We start from the raw sequence: 19,503 nt of genomic DNA, 5'->3' as shown, positions 1-19,503 counted from the left end.
CATATGTATTCTGCCCATCAAGATTACCACAATTCATCTTATTTTACAAACTAATGGATGGACCCTCAAGGTGGAGTTCAAGAATGGGTTGCATGGATCACTTCTGTTCTGGAATAATAATCCTTTCAATTGTATTACTTTTTATTCTCCATTATAGGCCTCCTTATGCTAGCCCAAGAAAAAATGAGTTGGTAATACTGGACCCGTGTTAACGATACAGATTGGCATTACCACCGGAGTATTGAGTTTTGGGGCGAGAGGTTGGGATAATATGTGGGACCCAGGATTACTAGTTTGTTACGATTTCCAGGGCCTTTTAATGTCACATGTGCAGCTTTTAGTAACTTAAATACGTTACCAGAAAAGCTGGTCGTATTACTGGTGGTGAGGTATAATTAAGGCTCCCAGTTTTCAGTTTTTACTGATTTTTACAGATAAATACAGACATAAAACAATGTGTTTCCTGTCTGTATTTATTTTTAAAAGCAGAAAAATACAGAAAATTGTGCTTTTTGTGAGGGACTTTTGACACTATCCTTCATGAATTTTAAGCCAACATCTGAGCAGAGAGACAGCATGGGAAGTTAAAAAACAGGATGGGATTTACTTAGATGTAGGCATATGTTAACAAATATTAGTTTGTATTGCTAATATATACATGTGGGTGTTGTTTGGTGCTATATTGGCGGCTTAATTTGCTAAAACACAACAGGCATTAAAGTATGAGAGCATATTTATCAGTTAAATAAATGTGGAAACAAAATGTTTAGACTCCATTTATTTTTAAAGCACAAAATAAATACGGAAAAATACCAATAAGATGTCCAAAAAATAAATATGGATAAATACAGGCGGAAATGTTGAAAAAATAAATACCATAAAACCGGGAGCCCTAGGTATAATCAGATACAGAATCTCAACCAGTAATATTGGATGGGATTGTACAAATGGTAATACCTATACTAATATTGTGTGGTATTTCAACAGAAAAATATACCGGAAAACAACTCTGTAAAAAATTTAGTGAGAGTTTATTAGATGTCATATTGTTGATATTAGGCAGAAAATGCAAGGAGGCCCGAGGCAACCTTATGAATATTGATATTATTGGGTTTTTATAAGCACGCAGCTACCCTAAGACACCCCAGGGCTAGCTCCTATTACCAAACCAGGTCAAACTAATGGGAGAAATGCTAAGTCTTTGAGACCTTCCTAAAAGCCAGGAGATTAGAGGAGGAACGAATGGAAAGAGGTAAAGCATTCAGGTTTTAGCAGCGCTCAGGACGAAACTTTGACCTCCACAGTTGGCTTTTTGGAATCCAGGGCCTGTCAGGAGCTTTGCGCCGGAGGATCGAAGAGTTCTGCTGGGAAGATACCAGACTAAATTTAGTCTGAAGAAGGCAGGACCCGATTTTTGGAAAGCCTTACAGGCTAAACAAAGAGCTTTGTATTTAATTAATTTTATGATGGGGAGCCAATGAAGGTCGTGAACACTCTCCCCGCACAAACAAGCAAGTGCAGTCTCATAGCAGCACAAAGTCCTGCTGATCTTAAAGTCTGTAACAGATGTCGGCTGTTCTGGTAGGTCACTGGAAAGATGCGTGAATTCCAGTTGTACCAAAGGCAAATTATATAATACTATGCCCTACACAATTGTGCAAAGGGTGTGCTCCACTGACAAATTGAGTTGTACGCTGCATGTGTTGTAAAAGTACACATATTCAAGAAACACACAGGACAACCCAGGGTCTTTGAGCTTTAGCGAAGGTATTATTGAGATGTTGCAAGATAAAAAAGTCAGTACCTGTGAGGTGTTTTGTCTGGAAAGGCACACCAGGGCAAGAGTTCCAATATGTGTTGTCTAGACAAAAAAGAATGCATGGACTACTGAACTGAATTTCGGAGAGTGCAAGGCTTTATTATGTTCTGTACACACAAACATATGAAACAGACTTACAAAAATGGAATGTAATTAAACAAAATATTGCATATTCACTGCTAGTACGGGAAAGGTACACACATTTGGATGGAGTTGACTTCAAGCACAGGGTTACTGTGAAATACTATATAGGTTATGGAACATTCCTATGTCATAAATAACTAAACAAAACACACTGAGGTTAAGGCTGTCTTACTAACAAACATAATTGATATTGCTGTACACACTTCAAAGACAACCTACACCAATTTGTATTTGCCTTATTTTTACAGGTCCAATAACTTTCACCCTCTTCATAAACACGCCGCACAGTCACTGCGCACACTTCTTCTACTCAAACAGTGGCAAACTAGTAAAATGGCAACAAAAAATATCTTCTTATTTTGTAAATATGTACGGGCACTTGACTTCCTTAATGGCAACATTGGCTCCTCGTTGTGACACATATAAAAAAGGACTATAAAGCAACTGTCCAACTAAAACCTCAAGCACTTCAAAATGGCAATTTACACTTTAAAGGCATGAAGCAGATGCTCTTGTTTTCCATTTATTTTATGGGGGATATGATAGTCATTATTAAAATAGAACACTACTTGCCTATTGGTTGTGAGTAAAAGCATTTTCAGTAGATAATGTAAAGACAGGTAGGACTATATGCACTAAACCAAGCTCTGCCTCGTTGCTTCTTAGTGCGAGGCTGCTTATGGGCCTTACTGCTCCCAGCATCCTGCTCAGCTAGCCAACCTTCTTGGAGCCACTATCACATTACTGTGATAAAATGTGCAATCTCAGTGTCACTATAGATTCTGCCCTGCTTTTGTCCATAAAGTCAACTGCGTTGTCATAAGCATCATTCACCACTTAAGTTTACTTAATGGTTTACTTCTCTTGCTATCCCGCCAGAAAGATCAAACTTGTCTTCGCAGGGGCAAAATTGAGGCTCACGTACAGCAATCTTATATACACCAGTCTACCAACCAAAACTATTGGTGAGGCACAAAGGGCCCAGATGCTGACGATCACCATGTCACTGCAGCACTGCAGGTTCTACACGAACTACCAGTGAAACCATGAATATAGTTCAAAAGGGTGTATGTTGGGAGATCTGAACCCTGGAGCTCCCTTGAACAGGATTTCCTGAATGGCGGAAAAGGATTGAAAGCCTAATTGCTGCTGAAGACATTCAGTACAAGTGTCAGAAAGTACCTACATCATCTGATCGCTCAGTTTAGAACATCACTTGTTCATAAATATTGTTGACTCCACAACGACTACTGGTTAAGGCTTTAAAACTAAACCAAAACCAAAATAAATATTAAAAAAACGGATATGCAATCTAGGACAAACTCTAGATAAAGCCACTTTTCACAGACCTTTTATGTTATAGGACTATACTTTTCTGCTTCTCCAAACATGAAAGAAAATACCAGGGCTGTAAATGTAATTGTTTTAAAATTAAAAAAAGAGGACCATAACCGTTCTCCTATGTCCTTGACTGAATTTTACATTTCTACTCTGGTTGGTGCGTGTACAGCCATCTATAGGTACAAGATAATGTTCATTTGGCAAAGATGTGATATGACACAGCATTGTTTTTAAGCTTGGAGTGTTTACATGCCATGCCACTTCCTAGTGAATTATTGCACTAGCTGAATTACTATGTTCAAAATCCTAGATGTCACTGCCAGGAAAAAAAATGTTCATTTTACTGTCAATACTTTAGTTCAGTCATTTGATAGAGTAGTAAATAAACTAATGTTTGCCCCTCATCTATCACTGGTACCATACCTCGCCTATACACTGTGTTGCACGCATATATTTGTTTTCGGTCATGCCTGATATAAAAGGATCTCAGGACGGTACAACATTACTAAGGTATTTTAGTGATCCAGTTAGCACATTGTAGGCTTAGAATTCTCTTTAGACACATGACTGTACAGGCCAACCGTTCTCAATTGTAATCCTGGCATATTTGGCCCTCATAATAATTTTAATATGCCAAAGCAATAGCAGTCGCAGATTGCATAAGCCCAGCTGGATATGACTAAACCTGGTTTGACACAAAATATCTTCGTTGCAGCACTCTTCATTATTCTCAATGTGCCAAAAGCAAATGGAAGACTCTGTCCTGTTTGGAAACACATCATAGTAGTACTCAATGATCCATGGGGCAATAATCTGTTTGATTTTGTGAGGGGCAAATGTGGTCACTTTGTGTAAAACGAAGGTGTCCATATTGGAGAGGCTTGATCCTAGATAGACCCTGCAGTAGAGACAGTAGCGGCCCCGGCCTGTGCAGGTAAGAGCGGTGGGGCGGAGAGGCCGGGTGGGAGAGGGTTTCGACATATGACTACAAGGGACAATGAATTATTTATATAATTTTCCCTCATGGTCATCTGTCGAATCCCCCCAACCCTGCCCCACTGCTCTTACCTGCATGGGCCGCGACTGTAAAGAGAAGATGTGAAGTGCTACAACTCTTAAGCATTTACAGTTTCACTGTGTTGCCCCAGAAGCAGCGTTTGTATTTTATTTAAGAGAGTACATATGCAACAATATCTTTTAACACCAGAAGGCTGGGCTAAGTAGTTCTTATTTTACTGGCTTTCGTATCCAGCAAGAGCTCCTTCCATACTACAGTCACATTGGCAATGTCCTCATATGATCCAGAATACAGCCGTAATACTGTATGTCGATCCCAGCAGTATCAACATTCATCAGGCAAGAATTTCTGTAAAAAAAGTGCCTCAAGGTGGATGCAAGGTGAAACGTTTGGTATCATAGAAATGAGCTCAGGTAAAGTGCCATACTTGATAGCATAAATATCACACCAATGAGATGAGGCTCCAGGTATAAAATGAGTGTTGTCACTGATTTGATATCCTGTGCTGGAATGTTTTTTCATTTGTTTGCAATAGCTGTAACAATTTAGCAGTACCAGACGCTAATATACGACAGCAATTTACGCATATGGGGTGGTTATTAAAACATATCTTCTCTGAATGTGCATGTGCTAATTGGAAAGAAGGTGTAGTTAAAATGTAATTCCTCAAGCTGAGGATCTGCGAAAAGCCCACTGCAGTAAATAAACCCCTTGATCCCACAGGCTCCTTTTAGGATATTCCAGTCTGAAAGACTTTTTTCCATTTTCAGATCAGCTAAGTATATGGCTGGAGGCAGTAGCAGGTGAAAACTGTTGTTTTAGGACTGGCATACTGTAATCTCTATAGATTGCATTGCCCATGAAGCTTTACATAAAACTGTATCTCCTCTGTATTTCAGAGAAAGATCAGCATAAAAGACTGATGGACCTCAAAGACCAATGTAGATTGATAGTGTCAGTCACTGATAATGTCCTGTCTGTACCTCTTTTCAAGTTGGCCAGCCGAGTCCAGTAACAGCACTTACCCACTCATTTTAGGGATTAGGAAAATCTGAAAGAATCACAAAGTTTTGAGAAGCGTGTGAAAAGTAATTTCCACCAGAGTATTAGTACTGCATGAATTTCTACCCATTACTGGAAATTTGTAACGCAAATGATAGATTACCAAATAATTGTACTTGGAATTTTAAGCTAACAATAGTAATGATGACAAAAATAACAATGTTAATAACTATAACTTTTGAAATATGTCTCTTGCTACCACGGTGGTGCCATTCCCCATTACAGTAAATACTTGATTCTCTATTAGACTCTATAATTTACCATCACAGTGGTATTTTAAATCAATCCTGTTAAGATGACTGACAAATGGTCTGTAAAAGTGTCACTTTGTTTGTCTATCAGTAATAGTCACAAGATGAAAGGACAATATGTCTAAAAGAAGGGCACTTAAACAATCGGACTGGCTAAGATACAGAGAATTGCTTATTTCATAGCATAAGGGATATCACAAAACCAGCAATGAATTTTCCATAATGCGCCAGTCTGTTTCATTCACAACTGGACAAGACCAAAACATTTTTACTTGCGGTTTTGTTACTCCACTGCTTATATAACACTCCTATACCTGACGAGCCATTTCCAAATTGCATCTGATCTTATGGGTATGACTCCCCATAGCTATCTGCGTCTGATAGGGTTTGTAGGTGATAACATGTTTAATTATTCATATTACAGCTACATACTCTTTACATGTATGTAATTCTTCAGCTGGGAAGTGCTGCAAAATCCCTTACGCCTTGCATTGCAGCATTTTATTGCTGGATTTAGAAGCAAGTTGTATTAAAATAATCAAACCACTTACAAAAAGGTATTTGCCTCTACATAGTAAAATAATTCCTGAAAACTTCATCACTTGGAGATAGGTATCAAAATGTAATTAAAGGCTTCATAAAAAAGGATTTAATTATTGAATAAACAGGAGGTTTTTCAAATGCTTCCATTAGTTTTTTTTATTGGAGGTTTATATGGGAGCTCTAATTTGATCCTTCCGCATACATTTAATTTAGTTCCAGGGTGATGGTTAAATTAAGTTTATCCAAATATTCTGTTTTTAAAACAACATCTTGGAATTATTTAGAGCCGGCAGAGGGATAGGAATGTCATAGAATTAGACTTAAAGAAGATAACCGAAGATGGCAGATTATTCTTGGTAATTTCTGTAAATGAACCTCATTACTTAATTTTCTATTTCCTGTGTAATGTTCTGATGACTGCACATACTGATTTAGGGATCACCTAATGGTATCTACCTCCAATTCCAGGGTGATGTGACTGAAAATGCCTACTGGGCAATATGCAGATAATTGAAACTTGGAACACAGTGGAAAGACCTATCAAAGTGATATGAGGCCTGGATCATATGCCTGGCCTCCAGTCGCTCTGTCATCTCACTAATAATCAAAGCCTAATTAAGACTGCTTTCACTAAAATGAACAGTTTGGCAACACCTTACTTTTCGTGAATTATGATCATGTTCCATTTAAAATTATGTTGTAAAAGACACTTATCAAAATCAGCCACTTTCAAGTACTACGTTGCATGCCTTCACACGTGGCAGGCTTTATCCTGTGTTGCAAGGCAATTCAGTCAGAAGACTGTTCTGGTGACAATGTATTTTCCTGGTGTTTCCAAAATGAAATTAGTTTATTTGGTGTGAATCTGCACCGATCGCATCTCATATAAATGTTGCATAAATTAAACATTCCATTATAAAACTTTTAATAAAGTTTTACCAAAACATTTGTTTCTTCATTTCTCTGGAAAATAAATCTCTGGACTATACGGTGAAAAAACTTTAAAAGTGTTTCAAGGCCTGGCTTTGTTCATGTCTATTAGGGTGGTTGTGTTATCACGGAACCGTCTTATGTCCTATAATTACAGCCCGATGGATTCATGCACAGCTTACCTTTATCATTACTAGAATACAGTCTTTACAGCTCTGAAATGGGGAGGACTGTGATACCTACCTACGGTAAAGAGATTAACAAGACTCTAGTGTTTCATTGTTGACTGTATAATGCATACCAACAGCAGTGTTTCATATAGGTGTGGAAGCTCTAAGCAGGAGGAATCATTCCCAGATTAAATATTACTCTTCATAAATTTTATCAGGCGTGTTTCCCTGCAACAAGAGCTGCTTGAGAAAAGTCCTGCTCTGCAAGCCACCATTCACACATTGTTAACACTGGTGTTTTTTAGAGTCACAAAGGGTGCTGTGAGAGGGCTTCGAGAAATTCCTCAAACCTAGTAGAAACCCAATGGAGGAAGAAAAGAGGAAGCAGCTTTGAATTAGACTTGTGAACTAGAAGCTGTAGTTTGGAGAAAACCAGTTTAGGTGAAAAGTCTTCTTCATCCTGTAGATGAGTTTTTTCCCCACAGGCCAGCACTTCCTTCAATGCCCAGCCTCATCATCCTTCATTACTGTAGGTAACGATACACTTTGAAGCAGTGGTTTCCACTATCAGCAACAACCACATGGCCGTCTGTGGTGAGAGCTAGGCCTTGGGGACCATAAAGAGGATCAGCAGATGTATTGATGTATGACAAGAATGAACCGCTTCCATCAAAAACCTGAAGTGAATGAGAAAAAGTAGCAAAACAGTCAATGCTAACAAGATGAATGCCTTACATACATATTCTTCAACTACATGAAAGAAGATAGGTTAGTTAGCGAGTCATTAGTTTTTATGAACAGCAACTACAAGAAAAGTATTAGACCCAGATTTATATACATTTATTTATACTGTGTCTTGTGATCTCAAGTTTCACTGTCATAAAAGCAGGTTTGGAAGTAATTGCAAGTAATTCGGGAGTGACGTAACTAGACTGCAGCAAATGGGCGTTGTATTCGCAATATTTTGCTATGCTATGATAATGCTTGTCCGCACATGTGGTCACTGCTCTGAAATGTGTGGTGGACTGACACAGTAAGTTGGTAATTTCTTATTGCTCTGGGGATTTGTACCCTTGGAATTTGGGCCAGTTACCATCTGTGACTATGTGGAACCCTTAAGGAGAGCAACCAATTTCTAGCAAATATATCAGACATATCAGGAGGAATCTGGATTGGTTATATTTTTTATCAAAAACCTGGGAAATAGTATTTTTGTAATTGCAAAAGTGATAATGTGAAGAGAAAGAATAATGTTACATACCCAGTAAGCATCTGTTCTTTACATGTAGAGCTGTAGACTCCCATGCTTTGCATACTCCTGCCATCTAGTGTTGGGTCCGGATGTCTGCAAGTTGTTTTTGTTCGAACAAGTCTTTCCAGTTATGAGGAAGGTGACTCCTCCTTCCGGTAATATTGTGCTTGGGCATCGACTCCACTGTTAGACTGTTTTCCCGCAGAGGGTGACAATGGAGTTAGAAATAGTAGAAAAGAGATGTCCATGCGTATGTATGTAGGTAAGCAGAACAGCAACAGGTATAGGTAGCCTGTGAGGCAGGTGGGCGCATGTGAATCTACAGCTCTACATACCAAGAACAGATGCTTACTGGGTAAGTTACATTATCCGTTTGAGGCATGTGAGCAGTAGATCACATGCTTTGCATAGACGAAACAGCAGTATCCTCCCAAAGCAGTGGCTAACCTGTAGTGTTGCACTTGTCTGAAAAAGTGTTCCAAGTACTGCATCGCCTACATTAGCTTGTTGTCTTGCTAACAATCTACACAATAGTGCTTGGTGAATGTGTGCGGTGTAGAACATGTCATTCAGATGTCAGCTATGGGGAAGTTTCCTAAGAAAGTCATAGTAGCCCCTAGTTTGCTGGTGGAATACGCTCTAGGGGTTATTGGTAAGTTTCTTTTTGCTTTTGCATAACATGTTTGGATACATTTAACAATCCACCGAGCAATACCGGATTTAGAATTAGGATTGCCTTTGTGTGGTGGATCAAAAGCTACAAAGAGTTGTTTAGTTTTACGAAATGGTTTTGTTCTCTCCATGTTATATAGTAAGGTTCTGCTAACATCTAAAGTGTGTAGAACCCGTTCTGCCAATGAATCTGGTTGAGGAAAGAACACAGGCAACTCAACAGATTGATTGATGTAAAAGGCAGATACCACTTTGGGTAAGAATTTGAGGTTAGTACAAAGAACCACTTTGTCTTTGTGGAGTTGGAAAAATGGTTCTTTTATGGTTAGTGCCTGAAGCTCACCCACTCTACTCAGTGATGTAATAGTAATGAGGAAAGCAGCTTTCCAAGTGAGAAATTGCTATTCACACTTATGCAATGGCTCGAAGGGTGGACCCATCAGTCTGGTAAGGACAATATTAAGATTCCATACTGGAGCAGGTGGAATTTGTGGTGGAATAACTCTTAAGTCCTTTCATAAAAGCCTTGATAACGGGTACTCTGAAAAGGGACAGATGTTGACTATTTTGAAGGTATGCAGCTATTGCAGTGAGATGCAAGCATATGGATGTGTAAGCTAATGTGGACTGTTGCAAATGTAGTAAGTAACAAATGATATTTTGAATGGAAGCATCTAAGGGATTGATATGTTTGTTATTACAATATATAACAAACCGCTTCCATTTAGCTGCGTAGCAAGCCCTTATAGTAGGCCTTCTGGCTTCTTTAATGATGTTCATACAGTCTGGTGGAAGGTTCAGATAACCAAATTCTATGTCTTCAGCTGCCAGATCGCTAGTTTGAATTCTTTGGGATCTGGATAAGTCTTCATGGCTCTGAGTGAGGAGACTGGATGTGAGATGTAGTTTTTGATGGGGAACTACTGAGAGCTCCAACAGGGTGGTGTACTAAGGTTGACGGGCCCATGTGGGAGCTACTAAGATCAGTGTGATGAATGTTTCTCTGAGTTTCCGAACCACCATTGGAATGAGTGGGAGAAAAGGAAAAGCGTAGGCAAATATCCCTGACCAATTCATCCATAGAGCATTGCCTTTGGACAATAGGTGTGAATACCTGGAGGCAAAGCTTGGGCATTTTACGTTTTAGTATGTGGCGAACAGATCTATCTGTGGAAAGCCCCATATTTGAAAGAACGAGAAGAGATTCCACCACTGCAGAGAGTGATGAGTGCGGCGGTCTACCAACACAAGATCTGACAATTGACCCCGAGACTGATTCCACTGACGTGCTAAGCATTCCTGAAGAGGATGCATTTGAAGTCTTGCATGGGGACCTATCATGCATGTATGTATACACGCGCTGGAAGAGACCGGTTGGGCTGAAACTGTGAGACTATAGCCTGAAAATTTGAGAATCTGGCTGCATTGGGACAGGCTAGAGATTTTTGAGTATAGAGAGTTGCCCGCAGATATTTTTGTGTATTGGAGGGCTGGAGATGTGACTTTGACACATTCAGCGTGAAACCTAGATCGTGCAGTAAATGCAGCGTTATCTGAGTGTGCTGGAGACACTTTGGGTAAGAGCTGGCCTTGATGAGCCAGTCGTCTATTTATGGAAAGACATGAATATGCTGTCTTCGCAGGTGAGCCACGACTACTGCCTGGCATTTGGTGAATACCCTGGGAGCAGTGGTGACTTTGAATGGAAGCACCTTGAACTGGTAGTGTTGTCCCGCTACCACAAACCTGAGGTATTTATGATGAGCGGGATGTATTGGAATAAGGAAGTATGCGTCCTTAAGTCTAAAGTGGACATAAAGTCAACTTGCTGTAGAAGTGGGAGTACCTGTTGAAGTTTGACCATGTGAAAGTGGTCCGATTTAATGTATTGATTTAGTTCTCTGAGGTCCAATATAGGCCTGAGAGAGCCGTCCTTTTTGGGTGTGAGAAAATATAGGGGGTACATGCCCGATCCTTGTTATTGTAGTGGTATGGGAGGTGTAAATTCTCTAGTGGCATTTTGTGATAACATGGAGGAATGTTTGGAGGATTGTTGGGAAGGTTCTTGCAATAGCCAGATTGGATAAATCCTAGAACCCATCTGTCTGAAGTTATTGTATGCCAGATGGGGAGGAATTGAGAGAGACGTCCCCCGACAGGTATGAAATAATCAGGGGGAAGGGGAGGCAAGTCACTGTTTGTTTGTTGAGGGGGAGATGTGATGTGCGGAAACTTTACCTCTTCCCTTGCCATCGTTGCCTTTAAATCCACCTCGAAAGTAACCTTTTGAAGAGGATGACGGAGTGTTACCTTTGTAGATTTCGCAACATCTGTGTCCTTCTTTATCTTCTCATCTTCTCTAAAGAAATGTCTACAGGGGATCAAACAAATGCTTCTTGTCAAAAGGTAGGTTTAAAATAGAAGCCTGTACTTTGGGTTTAAACATGAAATCCTAAGCAAGGTGTGCCTTCGTAGCAAGGCACTGTTGTTGGTTGTATGAGCCGCTGTGTCAGCTGCATCTAAGGCGCATCTAATAGATGTGTTTGAAATTAACTTCCCTTCCTGAACCAGGTCATGCGCCTTAGCCTTAGCCTTGTGTTCGTCAAGTAGAAATTGGAGCAATTGTTCCAATTCATTGCAGTGTGCTCTGTCGTATCTAGCTAGAAGTGCCTGGGTATTGGCAATAAGCCAATGATTGGCTGCCTGGACAGCTATTCTCTTTCCGGCGGCATCTATAAGTTTAGATTCCTTGTCAGGAGGAGGGGATTCTCCTGATGTTTGTGAGTTTGCCCGCTTACGGGCATTAGAAACCACGAGGGAATCTAATGGTAATTGACCTCTGATGTAAGCTGGGTGTGATGGTGTAGATTTATACTTTTTATCCACGCTTGGTGTATGAATTTGTGCGCAGACTGGATCTTTAAAAATGTCGTCTGCAGGTTTAAGCATATCCTTAAGCGTGGGTAGTGTGTGAGTGGGTCTTTGGGATGAGCTTACTGTCTTAAAAAGAAAGTACTCCACAAATGATTCTTTATGAAGCTGAACTCCATGATATTCAGCAGCCCTATTTATTAGATCTATGTACCCAATGTTATCATCAGGTGGAAAAGGGTTTTGTAGGGTATAAATCTGGATCGTTGTCTGTGTTTGGGTCTGTATTATAATCGTTCCATGGATCAGGACAATTATCATCTACCCCTTCCCCATCATTCTGGTTGTCAGGTGATTGTGGTGGTTTGTAGGTGTTCTCAATAAATGTGGGTTAGGTGGGGAAGGAGGAGGAATAGAAGGAAGTGAGGAATTAGTACCAACATTTTTTCTCTAAAGAGGAATGTGGTAAACATCCTCTGCTTCTGAGGTACGTTTTACTGGCAATTTCGTTTGAATATGTCCAGGTTTTCTATTAATGATCAGTTCCTTTTGATTTGGGTCTGGGTTTGAAGATGGGGTGTCAAAACGAGGTTCCTTTGATGGAGTAGCAGCCGTTTTATTTTTTTTGTGCCAATATTTTCGGAGCCGAGATTTTCGGCACCTACGTTTTTGGATCCAAGGATGGTTTTAGTTTCGGTAATGAAGGAGTTGACTCCGAAACGTGTTTCTGTTTTGATGCCAATTTCAGCTTGGTGCCCGAATGGGGTCAACTCGATCCTGAGCCAAAGGGCTTTAATATTGTTTTGGGTGCCGGGCCCGAAGGTGAGGCATCTGAAACATGTTCTAGGTCCTGACCTTGGCCTGAAGGCCCGTGGCCTTTTTCTTGGGCAGAGCTGGAGTTTGGGGCAGGGATGGGTCAATACTCAGAGTATGCTGACCCTGTGGAATCTCCTTGTCCATGTTGGGCTCATCTTCTTCCTCGGCTCCTTGCGTGTCGTCGAAATCGTGCTCGGAATCTTCTCTGAAGAGATCCGGAATGGAGCTGTTGTGTTGTTGCATTTCGTGACATCGAGCCCGACGGTCACCAAGCGTCTTTTTAGATTGGAAAGATTTGCACGTGTCGCAGTCTTGTTCGTCATGCTCCGGGGAGAGGCACAAGTTGCATACTTCGTGCGAGTCGGTGCGCGGGTACTTAGAGTGGCACTGGGGACAGAATTTTAATGGAGTCCGTTGCATCGACTGCAAGATGTTTCGGTGCGGTTAGGCCCAGCGGCCTTCCACGAAGTTTCCAAATTTAAAGAGTTTTTTTGTGAAACTGATACGATACACGGAGAATGGGAAACACAATTGAATAACAATACTGTCAAGGGTGAGTGGATTGCGCACCGAGGGGAACCCGAAGAACGGCCTTGAACCGGAGCGCAGCAATACACGTCCGAACCCAATGGCAGAAGAAAACAATCTAACAATGGAGTCGATGCCCATGCGCACTATCACTGAAAGGAGGAGTTATCTACCTTGTGACTGGAAAGACTTCTTCGAAAAAAAACAACTAGATGGCAGGAGTATGCAAAGCATGTGATCTACAGCTCACATGCCTCAAACTTATTTTTAGTTGTAAAATAATCTAAAACGGAAGTTATTTGAAATGTTGCATACATATTTTCAAAGGCAAAGTGAAAGGCATATTTCCCTTGAAACTGGCCCATGTTTTGTAGGCAGGCATTTAAACATATTTTAGTCCACAGATACATTTTTTTAAATGGTCATGGGCAACCAGGAGGTAAAAGGGAGATGCCAAAAGATAGCATGAAGTAGATGCCATGAGCTATCAACTTTCTATCTGTTTTGCTATGTCACACTGTTATTTTATGAAGACATGAAATGTCATCTGTGGGATATGTTCTGAAATGTTCAGTAGGTGTCCAGGACAGCATACTAAAACTAGACATCCTGGGCTCTATTTATGAAGGCACTTTTTGTGACACAGTGGCAGCATAAATAATGCTCCACGGTACGCCATATTTACAAAGTGACAGATCTAAGCAGATGCGTCACTTTGTAAATGCTGCACTACATTATACCCACATCAGATGTTATGTATGCAAAGGGGGTGTTCCTATGTGAAAAAGCCTTGTAGAAGTGGCATAGTGAAATCTATCAGATTTCACCGTGCCACTTTTAGGATGCTACTGCGTCACAACCTTACGCCTGCCTCACAGCATGTGTAAGGGTAACAGTGCAATAGGAATAGGTCTCCTACATGTATTGCTGGAATTGCATCAGGCTTACGACACAACTCCAGCAATATGTGGGTTTTGCGCCGACAGATACGTCAGGATTCCTGAAGTATCTGTCATTCCTTGCAACATGGTGCGCGCACAATAAATATGGCGCATCCATTGTGTCGCAAGGATTCACTGTGCCACTTCTAGGATGCTACTGCGTCAGAACCAGGGCCTTGCCTCACAGCAGGCGTAAGGGTAACACAGTGCAAAAGGAATAGGTCTCCTCCATGCATTGCTGGAGTTGCGGCATGCTTACGACACAACTCTAGCAATATGTGGGATTTGCGCCAACAGATACGTCAGGATTCCTGAAGTATCTGTCATTCCTTGCGACATTGTGTGTTGCACATTAAATACGGTGCATCCATCGTGTCGCAAGGAGAGTGTACTGAAAAGTATTGCATTACTACTTTCACGCAGCTATGCAACACTTTTGATAAATGAGGCCCCCTATTTTTATAGCATTGGTATTTTATACAAACATAGTGGAAAGGTTCAAAGAAGACAACTAGTAACCTTATCAGCCATTCTACCTAGCTTTTGTAATAATATGGGGGCAGAATGCCAACACAGGGCCTCATTTTAACTCCTATGTATTATCTTTAATATTACTTTTCTGGTCAAACTACACAATAAACAAACTGACTTGACTTCCAGTGATTTGATTGTGCGGGTTTGGCTTGTGTCCTAAAACTGTGAAATTGCATTCGGTTTAAGCACTAGCCGTTTGTTTGTGCACTGTAAAAACGCATGTGATAAACAACATACCAAAAAATCGACATCCTATTTTTATAGCATTGGTCTTTTATTTGAACATAGTTGAAAAGTTAAAAGAAGGTAACAAGTAAACGTATCAACCATTCTAATGTGCTTGTGTAATAATAAGGGGCAGAAGGTCAACACACAGCCAGGGCCGGACTGGGACCCCAAACCGGCCCCGGCAAAGTGCTTGGCAAGCCTCCCAAGGGTTTGGGGGTGTGGCCAAGCTGTTTACCAGGCCGATTTATGCCGATTTCGTTACAGCGACCGATATTGAAGCTATGCTGCAAAAACGACCCTGTAACAAAATCGTCCCCCGGGGGTCCAAAACCGGACCACAACCATGGCGGCGCACCGGGGAAATGCCCATTTCCCGCTATAGGCAGACAGGCCCTGCACCCAGCCTCATTTTAACTCCTACGTAATAAATACCAGTGATGCTATTTTTCTGGTTAAACAGCACAATAAAACAAACTTACCTAACTTCCGGCGAGTGTGCAGGATTAGCCTGTGTCCTACAACTATTTGATATTACATTCAGGTTTAGCTCAAGCTATTTTAGTGCATGGTAAAACTTCATAAGCTAAAATTGGAATTAAGTAAAATAAAGCAATTCCAAGCTCTAGTGACATGGGTATAATAGCAGGATTCGACTCTGAAAGTCTGCACCCAAAAGCAAGTCATAATGATTGAAAAGTACACTCCACCACCCAAATTACACTTTTTAGGTGTATACTCCAAGATATGCATATTACAAAGTGGAAAAATTAAAAGCATTTTTAAAAAGGGCGGAAAATCAAGTTACACCTTCAACACTTAACTGTGTTATAATGACAAGAATACTTAACATGTGAACATTGCAGTGGACCCAATCCACACACTGGTAAGAAGAATCAATTCCCCAGACCTATACATGCAGTCCTTACAAACACAATCACCCAACATGGGTAAACCTGTGACTAGGCATTTCCTTGCACTTTGCTACATTCAGTTCCTGACACAACTTGCTGTGCTGCTGGAAGATGGTAACTTAGCTGCACAGCACCAAAGTTCACCAGTCTAGAGTGATGAAAAAGACTCTCTCCTTTGGAGATGGGAATGCGCGCGATCCGCGATGGCCGCTGCGCTATAAGCCGTATCACCTACCTGCTGCACTACGATCTCTTCACGACGTGAGATATCTAATTGTCCTTTTCCTTCGTTGGGGACATGGCCCTTGTTCCACAAGTAGCACTCTGAGCTGTTTTTCGGGCTGTTTCGTTCCTGCAGCTGCAAGTTTTTTTTTAACTCCACAGAGCTCGTCTTGTTCTTTCCTCATAAAACGTTTCGTCAGGAAGAGAAATCCTAAGAAGGCATTTCATGCCACACCCATTTTATTACGGCAACTCCCTCTTAAAGGGATTATTCAGATCGTTTTCTTTTTTCTCCTCCTGAATTCCATGACTTCCATCTCTTAAATGGATTCTTGTTTGCTGGCGCTTAGTTAGCTGCTATTTCTTATATTTCTACATTCTAAATAACAATCTACTTTCAAATATCATTTGATAGTCTTCACACTTTATGATGGGAAGCTATTCAAAGACTATAAGACAGCCATATTTCACGAGGCATATAGTATGTGTAATTATTGCATATTGTATATGCTCGAATTATTACTAACTACAGTACCATAAAAAAACGTGGACTATACTGTCTCCTATAACCATTACTTAGCAAATATGGAAGCAAAGCCAAACAAAGGAAAACAAACTGCTTCCCCTCCACCTATTAAATCTAAAGTGATAGAATCCCAAGAATCATCATTATCTAAGCTCCTGGAAGAAATACGAGCAATACATTGAAATGCTGACTCTATATGCTCGGATATAAAACACATTCAATGAGACACTGCTTCTTTAGCAATGAAATTATCAGATAACAAGATAAAAATCCAAGGCAATACCAAAGCTATTTCAGCTATTACTCCTCTAGTCCATCTCATTTCTCTATGTGATCAGCCTTTGTGGACCTAAAGAACATAAATCATCAATTTAATTTTGATATCTTTAATGTCCCAGAAAATATTGAAGGTCAAAGCTGTTGTCTTTAATTGGAATCTACGTTACCTAAACTTAAATTTCCAGAACGGTTTAGGATTGATAAGGTCCATTGTGTTCCTTTGCACCGCCATCAGCATTAATCAAAACCCAGGCAAATTATTTTCAAAACTTTAAGGCATCATCATCTCTTCATCAAGAAAGCAGCAAGAGAGATCCTAACAAAGAGTGTTTATTCACCAAGATTTTACAAAATATACTGTAAGAATTCATCAACAATTCTCAGAATTAAGGCCTCAACTGAAGGATCCAGGCTATAAATATGCTCTCTTTGATCCATCCACAATGCTTATTTAGAAAAATGACATTTCTAAATCTTTTACTTCTCCAGCCGACCTGGTAAACTATCTAGACCAACATCCTCCTGTAACAATGGACTCAAAATCTTCAGGTTCTGCGGATTGATATTGATTTCCCCACTATTTTATATACATCCATTTTACCTATAGCAGGTCTCATGCAGTGTGCACCGACTTGCCTTGTATGTCCCTCTTTCTCCTTTTTCGGTCGAGGACCGGAAATGCTGGCTTGCCAGCTTCCGGGAGGAGATCGTATGTTACTTAGTAGGGATCTGGAACCCGCCTCCCTCGCCCGTCTCTCCTCCATTGGCTGGCTTCCTAAAAGGAGGCCAGCCATTGGAGGAGAGAGCCGTCCCTCCAAATAAGCTCCGTCTTTTTCGGATTCGGGGGCGTGATTTTTTGCATTCTTTAGCCCTGTGACGTCGTCTGTCACTCAGGGCGCAAAAAACACGCCCCCGAATCTGAAAATGGCGGCGCTTTTCTTTAGGCCATTTCTCAACAACAGCCGCCCCAAGAAGTCGCAGCCTCCTCCACCTGGCAGTTTCTGTGTGCCCATTTTCTATTTGCGAGAGAGAATCGAATCGGCAGCCCCTGCACGCGCGCCGTTCCCGCCCCCCCCCCTCCCGCTGTCCGTGCGCCGTTCGCCCCCCCCCCCCCCGCCGTGCTTCATGCTTGTTAAGTATGCACGCGAGTCGAGGTCGGAGAGCGGGCTTCGCGTTTCCCTGAGTTAAATGGTACCCCAGCACGGGACACAATTTGTGTAAAGTTTACACTGGGTACAGTTCCTTATAAACAGTGCAGGGTGCACAGTCTGCCTGACTCTAGTCTAGGCGGGCGGTGCAAACAGTATAGTGCTCCTCGAAGCCTGCCTGCTTGGCGACACTAAGCCTGCGATACAAAATAATACAATATTTACAATATGAGCCTTTCTCTCTTAAGCGAACGATACAAATAGCGCCACATTTGGAGCCCACGAGGCGCTACACTAAGTACCCGATAGCACAGACCAGTGTCACCCTTCAGTGGCCTGCATACCGTGCATGATTTGTACTGGTGCTAAGCGTGCAAGGAGGGCTTTGGCGCTTGCACGCACTGGCACAGAATTAGTGTTGTTTTTTTGCACTTGAATATGTTGCACTTTGAATGCGTTTGAAAAGTTGCGATGTTTGTCGAAGTACGGCGTGTTGCGTGAGTGATCACAAAGAGTCACGTTGTGTTACGTGAGTGATCACAAACAGTCGCATTTCAGCGCTTGTGAAGCATTATTTTAGATGCTCAGGTACTCTTAAAGCGCCCGGAAAGCCCTAGCGCTGGAGTGCGGCTTCTTCGGAGTTGAATTTGCACTAAACTAGAGGGGCAGCCCTGTCCTCTGAAGCCACCGGGCTTCCGCTGTTATTAGTTAATCACAAGGCTATTTCAACACACAGATTCCACTTACTTACCAGGCGACCAGTCAGCTTTGCACTCGTGAAATGATTTACTCCTGTCCAGCAGTGGCAGCGCGGGGGGGGGGGTCAGGAGAAGGCTCCTATAGACATTTTGTGAACACCTCATAACTTTTCCCAACCCATCCCCAGCCTGGAAACGTCCCACTGACACGGGCAGGAGTAAATCAAGGATAAAACAATGTGTCGTCTTAGTCACGAGGTGGAAGTTCCCCATTCACAACACCCCCACGAAAGCGTCTCTCCAAGGGCTGTGGCGTCAGGTGGGGGAGGGGCCTTCTTCAGACCCCGAGAGAGATGCTTCCGGACAGGGGCAGGGTCCGGCTGCCACCCGCACAGTCCAGACACTGGCAACCGGAGCTTCTCGACTACTCTGCATTCCTACGAGGGACGTCATGCCCTCTGTGCTGTAACACTGTGTTGTGTTGCGTAGTACTGAACTCAAAGGCATTTTATTGTATAGTATGGTGTTGTGCTGGCCTGCACTGCATTGTACTGTCAAGGTACTGTGCTCAAGGTATGTTATTGTATGGTGTTGTGCTG

At 41.6% G+C, this 19,503-nt stretch overlaps 1 protein-coding gene across 2 annotated transcripts in view; it reads right to left on the bottom strand.

The window, feature by feature from the left end:
* Nucleotides 1-1,893: 1,893 nt before the first annotated feature.
* LOC147669865 (tripartite motif-containing protein 2) overlaps nt 1,894-19,503 on the bottom strand; it is a 286,411-nt gene continuing 268,801 nt past the window's right edge. For both annotated transcript variants that reach the window (XM_086948191.1, XM_086948190.1), the window contains exon 12: nt 1,894-7,955. In XM_086948191.1, the coding sequence (XP_086804317.1) occupies nt 7,803-7,955 (153 nt within the window). In that variant the 3' untranslated portion in view covers nt 1,894-7,802. The remainder of the gene's footprint in view (nt 7,956-19,503) is intronic.

The sequence above is a fragment of the Lissotriton vulgaris genome, unplaced genomic scaffold, assembly GCF_964263255.1.
Source record: "Lissotriton vulgaris unplaced genomic scaffold, aLisVul1.2 SCAFFOLD_431, whole genome shotgun sequence".
Taxonomy (NCBI): domain Eukaryota; kingdom Metazoa; phylum Chordata; class Amphibia; order Caudata; family Salamandridae; genus Lissotriton; species Lissotriton vulgaris.
This window is presented reverse-complemented; position numbering and strand designations above follow the sequence as displayed.